The sequence below is a fragment of the Poecilia mexicana genome, unplaced genomic scaffold (genome assembly GCF_051168715.1).
Source record: "Poecilia mexicana isolate PSO_F unplaced genomic scaffold, ASM5116871v1 scaffold_16, whole genome shotgun sequence".
Lineage (NCBI taxonomy): Eukaryota > Metazoa > Chordata > Actinopteri > Cyprinodontiformes > Poeciliidae > Poecilia > Poecilia mexicana.
In genome coordinates this window covers 14,627,373-14,638,548 of record NW_028263385.1, presented here as the reverse complement: position 1 = coordinate 14,638,548, position 11,176 = coordinate 14,627,373, and the positions used below count along the sequence as shown (strand labels likewise).

Here is an 11,176-nt window from a genome sequence, read left to right as displayed (position 1 = left end):
CGCGATCCTCCCCGGACCCAGATATGAAGAACTGGACCAGCCTTCATAATCTGCTCCCAGCTGAGACTCGGAGGATTTCTGAGTTCACGATTTCACCCAATAATTCTGTCTGCCACCACTGCACAGTTTTAAAAGTTGCATGATTTCCAATGTATTCCTTTATTATGTATTACCAGAATGAGTTTTGTGGTTTTAAAGTTCTTTTTTTTTTTTTTTTTTTTGCATCGGTTTTCCGTGTTTCTGGTGGCTCTCGCAGGTTTAACGAACGACATGAGATTTAATATGAATCCTATATTTGATATTATTGTTCCAGCTTTTTATATGTGTGTTCCTTTCAACAATAAAACGCGTTTCTGTTGAATTTGTGCTGATTGTTCTACATGCCGGAGGGTTTGTGGGGCAGATGAGCCGAGCGACACTTGATCTTCCTCCGCCTCTTCACACATCTTAATTCTCCTCTGCGGAGCGGTGGGGGGGCCAGGGGGGCTGTGACCAGTTTATTATTAGCATCTGTCTCCTCTCCCCTTCGCCGTTTCTGTCGTCTCATTTCTGTCCGTCACTTTCCGTCTTTGTCTGTACTTTTGCTTTCTCCTGTTTTTCGTGTTTTCTTTTTACGTTTTTTTTTTTTTTTTTTTTACTTCTTCCTGAGTTTCTGTCTTTCCTTGTTGGCTTTTCTGTCAAGTTTGTGTCTTTTCTTCACTTCAGGTTTCTGCTGACAGCACTGGAGGCTATTTACTACTTTCTCACAGCTCTAGATCCTCTGCTTGATTTTTTTGGTTTTTGTTTTTGTCTTATTTTACGAAGCCACTTATTTCATATTCATGGTGCTATCTTCAGTTATTTTTCTCTACGTAGCTCCTAAAGCTTATCAGCTGCCGCTTTATCTGCGTCTGCTCTTCATCCCTCTATCTTCTTCTCTTCCTCTTGAACTCGACCTTGCTAGTATCTGATCTGTGTGATGGGAAACAAGGAGCTGTTTTCTCTCTTGAAGGGATTTCTGGACTGCATCTGTCTCCGCCTGTCAGTGAGTACCATGGATTTATTTCGCTTTTATTATTATTATTTTTTTCCATCTGTCGGTCTCTCTCTTCTTCATTTGTATGATTTTAGTTTTACTTCAAACCAACAACAACAGACAATTTATTTCGTTTATCCACAAACTCCCCAGCTTTTCAAACACACTTGTGTTTATGTGGGTCAGTGTGACTTTTGTGTGCGTGTTTTTTTGGCGCGTTTCCAGTGCTGAGTATCTCTTTTGCTTACATGCTCAGCTTCTGATATTAATACCAGCCTCAGAATGGGGATCAAAATAGACGCTGGCCTCATCCAAAGAGACCAGAAGTCTCTTATTAGCTTCTTTTAGACGGTGCTAACATTTCTGGGATCAATGGCGCAACAATTGACAGTTTGGGTTTTGAGAGGTATGGGGCTCTTTGTGAGATTTTTGTGAACATAAGACACAAAGTCGGGGCATTTGTGTTTAGCTCATTGCCACATTTGTAGGAGAAATGCATTTGTAAATTGGTAACTCGCCAGTGCCAAACTAGTTAAAAAACAACAACAAACAAAAAAAACAAGATCTGTCAAGATTTGATAAGGAGAAAGTTTAACAAAAATTTATCATAATGTGATTTGTCACGTCACAAAATATGAACAGTTTGTTTGGGATCACTTCTGTGATCCACTTTATGTCAACAAATCATTTGGATGTTATTGCTCAGCGGCTTTAGATTTTCACATACGTGAGTTAAATCTCAAAAACAAGATAAACAACAATTTCATTTTACTTAAATGAACATGAAGACCAAGGAATGATTTGCTCTCACCAATATTTCAGAGATGAAATTGTTTCATAAGTAACTATGTATTTATTGTATTTACACAAAATGCTGCAATCATCTAAATCACACGTGTCAAACTCGAGGCCCGTGGGCTAAATCTGGCCCACCACAGCTTTTTATGCGGCCCTCTAAATTATAATCTAAACCCTAAGTGTGCTTAAATATTATTTTATCAGTCAAATCAATTCATGTTTTTATCTGTTTAATCCAAATTATATCAATTAGTTCCTCCAGTTTCTTGCAAATTATTGTGGCGATTCACTGAAAATTAACAAATTCCTGCACTTTTTTTGCATTAATATTTATTGCAGATTTTTCTCAAAAAATGTCAAAAACTTTCTTGCTTGTGCTAAACAGCTGCTTCAGCCTAAACTGATGTGGGACTGTAGTCCATGATCTATTACTCGCTTTTATTACAGCGAGTAATAAAAGCCGCATTTACTGACATATATAAGCGCAAATATTTCCAAATTAGTACCAAAAACACACAAAATCACAAAACAATCATGAAATCCTGGAGGGTCTGAAAAGATGTTCAATAATATTATTTAATTTTAAGAATTCATTGATATTTTACCAGCTTGTGAACAGGTTTTATCAATACATTTCGGTACATCCGGGCCTTTAAGAGCATTCATGATCTTAATTTGGCCCAAAACGAAAATGTGTTTGACACTCCTGATCTAAATGAAGATTTTAGTACAAACAAAAGAAAAACCCTATAACGCTATAAGCTGATCGCCATGCTGGTGGCTTTGAATTCGCCGGATGTTAAATGGAGACCTTCAACTTTAACTCCTGAAGTTGGATCGGTCTGTTTTTAGTGAAAGCAGGATGGTTTCTTGACTTTGTCCACAGCAGAGAAGCATCAACATTGAAACTGAAAATGAGCGGGACTCTAAAAATGGCCGCCTGATCTACGACAGCGGGGATATCCTGGAGGACAGATGTAGGTACCAGAACATCTGGCAGAGCGGGATCCAACAACACAGACTAATCCGACCTCTTGTTTTCCAGATGAGTTGCTCGACACGCTGGGAGAGGGAACCTTCGGGAAAGTGGTGCAGTGTCTGGATCACAGCAGGTAGCTCCTCCTGCTCCGATTTAATGCTAAATGGAATCAGTGTGTGAGAGTTTACGGGGATTAGCTATGAAATAATGCGTTGAATCACACAGAGGAGGAAGACCGGTAGCTCTGAAGATCATCAAGAACTTGGAGAAATACAGAGAAGCAGCCAAGCTGGAGATAAACGTTCTGGAGAAAATCCGGGCCAAAGATCCCGAGAACAAGCAGTGAGTTAAACACTTCAGCAAATTATTAATGTTACAATTCAATGCATTTCATGTTTGATTGTGTCCCTTCCAGTAACTGCGTTCAGATGCTCGACTGGTTTAACTTCTGCGGCCACGTGTGCATCTCGTTTGAGCTGCTGTCTCTCAGCACCTTCGACTTTTTGAAGTCAAACAACTTCCTGCCGTATCCCATTAACCAGATCCGACACATGGCGAGCCAGATCTGCCACGCTGTCAGCTGTGAGTGCAACACAAACCCCCGCAGCCACGCTCTCCCCTCGTCACCTGTTTCATTCATCAATAAGAGAGCAGGGAGATGTTTCACAGTGGGGCTGCAAAAAAAAACAAAAAAAAACAGATGTTTGATTGAGTGATACATGCGAAAGTTTCTGGTTTAAATCTGCAGGCCTGGGAAAAACTCTTAATTTCTAAGTGTGGAAACATTTAGTTTTTGTCGTTGTTCCAAGTCCATAACTATACATATATAAATATATATAAATCTCTAATTAAGCTAAGCCACCAGAAGGCGATTCTAAGTTTTTTTTTCTCTCTATAGTGGGGTTTTGTAGAGTAGTTATAAGCAGTCAGTGTCTTACCTGACATAGATAGCTGTAAAAACAACTTCACAAAAATTATTTACGTAAATAAATTAGTTAATCAATCAGAACATAGGACGCCATCACCCTAAAATATAGTAAAACTGTTTAATCTTTAATAAAAGATTTTAAAATGACAAATTAAGTAGATTCATATAGCAGCATCATGATGTGTAGATCACCCTTTTGTTTTACAAATGTTATAAAGCTTACAAGCAATGGATTTAAACTGATTTAAATTGAAATTAGATACTACAGATGCATCTGATAAATATATATTTTTCCCTAGTTAGCAAACGGATCATACTAAATGAAAATAAGTCGCACCGACACCAGTGCTGTTCTTCAATGAAGTTGTTGGTGAGTGAAAAAGATCTAAAGGAAAATATTTTCAGTTTCAGAGAGGTACTTAAAAAAGAAATGAGAGGAAGCACAGATAAGCATTAACATATTAAGACATGGAGCAAGAGCATAAACTTCAGGAAATAACAGGAAGGCTGAATGTATTACAGTAAATTTATATGATTCACTCCTGAGTAAGTTGTTAGTCTTTTTGTTCAGGGATAAATTAAACAAAGACCTCTAGAGATGCTTTTGTTTAATTAAATAGTAATTATTATTATTATTATTATTATTATTATTATTATTATTTGTTACTTTGGGGACACAGATGTTTAACAACAACCTCCTGTTCTGAATTAGGTAAAGATAAAATGACAGGATGATATTTAATTCCAACATATGATTTCTGACTATAATATCAGAAAGACTGGAGGACTAACTGCCAGAATAAGCTAGCTTTAAATGACTTTTTACTTTTTATAAATAAACAAAAAAATGAATAAAAACAATGTATTGTTTTTGATCATGTAAATGATCGGTACAATATTTGTAACTCCTCAAACTCCAAATCAAGTGTTTTATCCCCACTGTAAGGCCAGTTTAACCAAGATGAATGTATATTATTACTATTATTATAAATAGCATTTATTTTCTTCAATTAATCTGACAGTTTGCCATAGCTGAAGAAGCCACCACCGGGGGGCGCTGGCTCCTGACATATCCAATGATCCTCTGTCCTGGCTCGCTCTCTTCCGCAGTTCTCCATGACAACAAGCTGACTCACACCGACCTGAAGCCTGAGAACATCCTCTTCGTCAACTCCAACTACTCCCTCGTCTACAACGCTGAGAAGGTGACGGTCGGCCTGCAGCCTTTAAGGGGGGCCTCATGGCGACAAAGCAGGGATTACCGGTGGCAGAACAACCTGAGAGTTTCCTTTGTGTTTTCCTATTTAAATGCAAATTTATCCCAGCAGCAGAACCATGAGCCACCCACAGGAAGTCTCCTTTTAGCTACAGGTTTATCCGTCAAGACTGCAGGCTGCATCCGTTGCACGTTGAGCAACATGTGGCTTTTGAAGAGAAAAAAAATTATATTAAAGTTGAAAAACGACAACCCCGATAGTACAGTTCAATATTTGTTTTATAGCATTTTACTTCGTTACAGAGCATGCAGAAAGAGGGAACTTTGGCCATTTCTCTTTGCACATCTTTTCAGAGTTTTGGATCCTCTCTTTAGCAAATCTGATAAAAGTTCCTGAGGTGGAACTTTTATCAGAGGGAAGTTAATTTTGTATCTGGTGGTTTTGATTTAGTTTTATGTTTTGAATTTTATCCTGATGAAAAACATAAATATAACCCATTCTTTCTTCTTATTAATTAAACCAATCTGCTGTTTTAAAGACTTCATGATGTTCTCTAAGAATATTCTCCTTGCCTTTGGAAGAGATATCGGCCCACAGCATGACAGATCCTCCCCCGCACTTGACAGTGTGCATGAGGTGCTTTTTCCAAACCCATCTGAATTTGTCTGTTGTTGAAAAGCTTTGCTTCACACTTTTCCAGATGAAGCTTCAGTACTATGATGGCCCCTATTGTCGAGTCTCACTCCAGCTGGTTAGTGTGTCTCCATTGGCGGTGTGTTCCCCAATATGGCTGCCGTCCCACTGCAGAGCTGGCGCTCAAATCCATTTTTTTCTGAAATCACAACTCCAGTGTTTGCAGTTCGAAGGTGTAACTTTCCTCCAAAAAAAACATGGAAGAAAGTTACTTTCATGTTTCCCCGTTTGTTAATTTAGTGTAATTACTCACAGAACCATCGCAACTGTCGTCCGTCTTGCTAACATTTCCTGTTAAGTAAATGACGTTAAAGTTGGATCAAAACTGCTTTGGTTGTTCCCTCTGGTCATATCGGAAAAGATTGGGTATAAGTCAGATTCAGGAGCACATATTGTTACTTTCCTAAATCATTTTTGCCAAAAGTTTTTTTTTTTTTTTTTTTTTGACAAAAACTGGCTTAGGCCATTATTTTAGGAAGGTGACAATATAGAAGTGGCTCAAATCTGACAAAAAACATAAAATCACATTGGGGAAGATCTGAGTGTTCAGACTTATTCTAACAAGTCTGACTTGGTCACTTATCCTCCCCTAAAATCTGATTTGAGTCACATTTGCCTGCTGTAAATATGGGCAGCAACGTGGGTGAACGTGCTGTAGTCGATGTCATTTTGTGCTCGTTCGGCCGCCAGTTTCTCTGAAAAATCTTTATATATTTGTTTGCTGCCTGTTGTCCCGTCCAGTTGATGCTGGATGCTTTTTTTCTGCCATATTTGATAAAAAGGCTTGGACTTCAAGGTTTGACCACGGGATTATTGATTCACAGCTCGCCGTCTTGCCAGCCACCATGGTCTCATTACAGATTGAAAATGTTATTGTTGGTGGAGGAATCAATAGATGCAGTCTGCTGCCAATCAAGTCCCCGGCGCCTGAACACATAAACTATAAAACATGCAACCCGGATGAAAATAACACACAAACAAACAAGTAGAGTTAAAGTAACGCCTACTTCTTTTTGTTTCATTAGTTGTTTGTTCATCAAAGCAGGAAAGTTACCGCCTAAAAAAAAAAAACCTTAGATATGTTCTAAACACAAAAAGACTGGAATTATCCTGAGGCTAGAAAACGCTTTTGACTTCTTGAATTAAATGTCTCAAGTGTTCCCAAACATTTCCTCTCTGGTTTAACTGTAATTAAAACAGTTGCAGCGTGAACGTATGACTCAAGAACAAGAAATGAGATACAAACTGAAGCTTTCTCTCTGCGTGTCTTCTGAGTAGAAATGTTGTGAACGGAGGATAAGAGACACAACGGTGCGGCTAGTCGACTTCGGCAGCGCCACCTTCGAACAGGAACACCACTCTCTGGTCGTCTCCACGCGTCACTACCGAGCCCCAGAGGTCATACTGGGTATGTTGGACTCTTCACTGGTAAAGCTGTCGGTGATGTTTGGACGGTGGTGAAACTCTCTCGTCTCCCTCAGAGCTGGGTTGGAGTCACCCGTGTGACGTTTGGAGCATCGGCTGCATCCTGTTCGAATACTACGAAGGCTTCACACTGTTCCAGGTCAGCGGGACAGAAATCTGAAACTCTGCTCAGCCATATTGTTTTGTTGTTATTGTTGTGGGATTTAACTCCTCCGCTTTTCGTCGCAGACTCATGACAATAAAGAGCATCTGGCGATGATGGAGAGAATCCAGGGACCAATTCCTCTGAGAATGATTCAGTGGAGCAGGTTTAAACCTACCGACCCTTAATGCTTTGAAACCCAATCTGAAACATCTGGCTGAATTTGATTTATTCTTCTCCACAGGAAGCGCAGGTATTTCCATCATGGTCATTTGGACTGGAATGAAAACTCCAAGGCCGGACGCTTCGTTAAGTCTAAGTGTAAACCACTGAGGGTAAGCTGAGGGGCCTGCAAATTTAATTTGCCATATCCCCTGGATATTTTCCTAAAATATTGAAAGAAAATGCAGCTTAGGAAGCTGAAATACTGAGGGCTAATGCTACTTGACACAATATTGGCTCGTTGCGATTCACGGTTGTTTGCTGCCCTGTAAATAAAAAAATTAAGAAATAAGAAAAAGTTTCCCTTAATTAACTGTAACTCTTAGATGCCAAACAGGGAATGGTGATTTTCACTCAGACAGCACTTTATTACTTCTTGGAAGGATGAGAACAGCAAGCGGACATGCTCAGCGTCTACTTATAGAATCTGCTTCAGCGCATCGAGCCACTTTTAGCCTCACTTCTAATAAATTAATTTCTTTAAAGCCATAAAAGCCTTTGGAAAATGACATAGCTTAACTGCTGTAGAGCTATAAAGTGTATCTATTTTACAGTTAACGAATCAGAGTTGTATTTCTCTTTTGGGGTTTTAGATCCACAAAAATTCACGTTTTACAACAAGCAGATTCATTTGGCTTCTTTAAAGCATCCGCTTTTGAATGAAAACCTTGCTATTTTTATACAACGCATATTTTATTCATCTATTTTGTGTCTGTTCACTTCAGTCCAGAGTCTAAGTGAAAGAATGTTGTTTTTGGGTTTAATTTATCATCAAAATCACAATCAGCTGAAAGTCAAACTTTTATGTTTATTCATCTCATTTTGATGTCATGCAGATATTGAACCAAACCACAGAAAATGTGCTTCTACTATCACTTCCAGTTAAAGAACAGTGCTCAGTCCTACAATCTTTGACCAAAATTAGCAAGAGTGGAGGCTCCAAGAGCCACATGCGTCTCCAGAGTCGCAGGTTGCAGACCCCTGAACTAGACGGACTTGCTACCTACTTGCATTGGTCTTATCACTGAGGTTTCTCACAGGGAGTCTGGGAACCAGCATTTCTGGCTCAGCCTTGTAGCTCTTAATTGGGATGATCTAACCTTGAACGTAGAGGAGCGCTCCATCCTTATCTGTACCTCTCGGCATCTGTGAGCCCTCCCTAAGGTCCAGCAGGGTTAAAATACAATGAGCCTCACATAAATGCAACTACTGCTGCACCAGGAAGTGCATATTTTTGTCCATGTAGTACAAATAAGTTATTTTCTAAAATCCCAGCAACAAGTTCCTAACTCCTGCAAAAATTGGGAGTCAGGGTTATGATGCAAAATTCACATTTTGCACGTTTTTGTAATGTCATTTGGGTCTCTAATAGCCCAAATGTTTTTTTTTTTGTTTGTTCGTTTTTTTTTTTTTGTTTGTTTTTTTTTTTTTAAAAAAAACACCCAACCATTTTTTTGGCAATAAGTAAGACTTTTTTTTGGTATCTGGAAAATGAGCCATTTCAAAAACCTCCAGGATTTAACATCACAAATCAGCAGGCACCGCCCCTCACCTACCAACTAAAACGACTTAATGATCGAGCCCGTTACCTAGCAACCACAGCCAAGCCCAACACTGTCACCTACCAACCCAAGTGGAACTCCAGCATGTTTATTCAGCCGGTTTTACTGCTGTACAATGGCTGCTGGAAAATACAAATGTTTTGTGGTTGACATACCACTCGGAAACCACTTACTGCGTTAATGTTGGTTGCACAGGAGGCTCTTCTTCTGCTTTTCAAAGATGTACGGTTGTATAATTACTGTATGCATCTCATTATCTAAGAATAAAGTTGTGCAAAAAATGTCCGTAGACCTATCCTAACCTGTTCATTGAAAAAATAATAGGTCACCTTTAACCTTATTTCTTCCTTTAAATAACAATCTTACACATTGTTCTGTGGATTTCCAGAACTACCTGTTATCACACGGGAGAGAGCACCACCAGTTTTTTGATCTCCTGGAGCGGATGCTGGAGTACGACCCGGTGAAACGGATCTCTCTCCCCGCCGCTCTGAACCATCCCTTCTTCCTGCCGCCCAGTCAGCCTGCACGGACTCAGGCCTGGAGAAACAGCTGGGACAACAGCAAATGACCCTGAAGAGCTTCTTGATGCTTCATGGACCAGATGGATGTGTTTACAGGTTTACAACAAATCGCTCTTAACACTGTATTCATATTGTAAGAGAGCAATCGAAAGGAGGGCTCACAGATTAGGCAGAGGATTAATTTATTTGCAAATGAAGAGGTGGATGTTGTGCTGAGGAACGTTTAAATTAGAGTGAGGCAGAGCGGGATTGCATTGACTGAACACTGAAGGTTTGAAACTCTGGTAAATATCTGAACAAAGTCTTCTTTATTCCAAAGAATACAAATCCTCTTTATTAGATTTATACTCAAACAAACTGTGAAGGAAGTTTTTAGCTTTACGGACCCTGTTCTTCTTCTACGCCTTATTTGTTCCATGTTGCATCATAAAAGTTGTTCAGTTTTTCTGTGATTTAGATGAGATCCAGTGTCAAACACTATAAATGGGCAGAAGTTAGATAAACTGCTTAGAGAAATGTAGCTACAAAAGGGGATTTGTTATAGAGGTTTGCTTTCATGCACTTAAACGGAGTTAAATCAGGGAGAAATGCAGTCTTCAGCTCACATGTCAAGAAAATGACAAAATATCACAAAGTGTGTTAATATATTTACATTTTAAAGCAAGAAAATGCAAAACCTTAAATTTATGTTTACATTCTGTCATCTGACAATAATAATGTCTGTGGTTTTTTTTATTATAAATTTTGTATGAACTGACATCTGTGATCGAATAATAAATGGCTCGATGATGAATCCACTTCAGCTCAGTTTTGTGTTGTTCATTTCAGTCCTTTCAGTTTTGTTCACTTTAAGTTATCTCAAGTCATTTTTGGCCAAATTCAGTTCAGTTCGTCATCCAGTGAGTCAGTCAGTCTTGCTAGCTAGCTTGCTTGCAACCTAGCTAGCGTTTTTGCGTAAGGGCAAATTTATCGCCAGTTGGCTGGATGAAATTAGCGCATTTTCTGTGGATATATGTTGTAAATCACACTCATTATGGTATGAAACAGTCTTGGGTTGGTGAAACATCAACGCGAATCGACGTATCATCAGCAGAAACTCTGTGAAAATCAATTTACTGGCTGTGCTAATCGTAATGACTCCCGTATGAGTCATTTACTCCTAGACGAGTAATTGTGACTTATCGCTAAGTCTAATCATTATAAGACAGCTAAGTCGTTATTACGAGAGAGATAAGTCATAATTATGTAAGTTTATTTTTTTTTTATTCCAGTGGAGGAAAATGGCTTCCATAAAATCCAGCATTGCATAAAAAGGTTTTAAAAATATTCAGAATGCCAATATTTTAATTGATCCTATAACTAAAATAATAGTTAGTAGTCGCTTTTAGTCCAGTCCTGTCCCAGAGACAATAGAGGACAGGTGTTTACACGTATTGGTTATTATTATTAATATTTTTTTTGTATTATTTTCCATGTTCTGAGCCACATGTTGCATTGGCAGAGTGTGAAGCTCTTGTAAAGGCCGCCGCCTCCAGCAGGTTGATTGAGTGCAGCTCACAAGGCTGTGCAGCGGCTGCCAGCTTCCCTCTGCAGCCTTGGTAGACTGACTGAGAGCTGAAACTGAGGAGTGTTTGTGCAAATAAATGATGTGTCTGTTCATAATCATGTTCT

At 39.0% G+C, this 11,176-nt stretch overlaps 2 protein-coding genes across 2 annotated transcripts in view; both read left to right on the top strand.

The window, feature by feature from the left end:
* Positions 1 to 65, top strand: part of LOC106922008 (meiotic recombination protein REC8 homolog) — a 7,362-nt gene extending 7,297 nt beyond the window's left edge. Inside the window, exon 17 of the mRNA XM_088013916.1 lies at positions 1 to 65. This exon is cut by the window's left edge and continues 55 nt beyond it. Coding sequence (XP_087870042.1) covers positions 1 to 49 — 49 coding nt within the window. The 3' untranslated portion in view covers positions 50 to 65.
* An 889-nt stretch (positions 66 to 954) lies between these two features.
* clk2b (CDC-like kinase 2b) lies at positions 955 to 10,302 on the top strand. Its single transcript, XM_014994076.2, has 11 exons — positions 955 to 1,024; positions 2,700 to 2,790; positions 2,859 to 2,925; positions 3,018 to 3,134; positions 3,208 to 3,374; positions 4,831 to 4,925; positions 6,909 to 7,038; positions 7,112 to 7,194; positions 7,284 to 7,363; positions 7,442 to 7,532; positions 9,370 to 10,302. The coding sequence occupies exons 1-11, from the start codon at positions 959 to 961 to the stop codon at positions 9,550 to 9,552; spliced, it is 1,170 nt and encodes a 389-aa protein (XP_014849562.1). The 5' UTR covers positions 955 to 958; the 3' UTR covers positions 9,553 to 10,302.
* The last annotated feature ends 874 nt before the right edge of the window (positions 10,303 to 11,176 follow it).

Coding starts and splice junctions, on each gene's coding strand:
- clk2b (XM_014994076.2), top strand. CDS start 959: ATGGGAAACAAGGAGCTGTTTTCTCTCTTGAAGGGATTTCTGGACTGC. Junction 2,791..2,858: donor GGATATCCTGGAGGACAGAT/GTAGGTACCAGA, acceptor CTTGTTTTCCAG/ATGAGTTGCTCGACACGCTG. Junction 3,135..3,207: donor AAAGATCCCGAGAACAAGCA/GTGAGTTAAACA, acceptor TGTCCCTTCCAG/TAACTGCGTTCAGATGCTCG.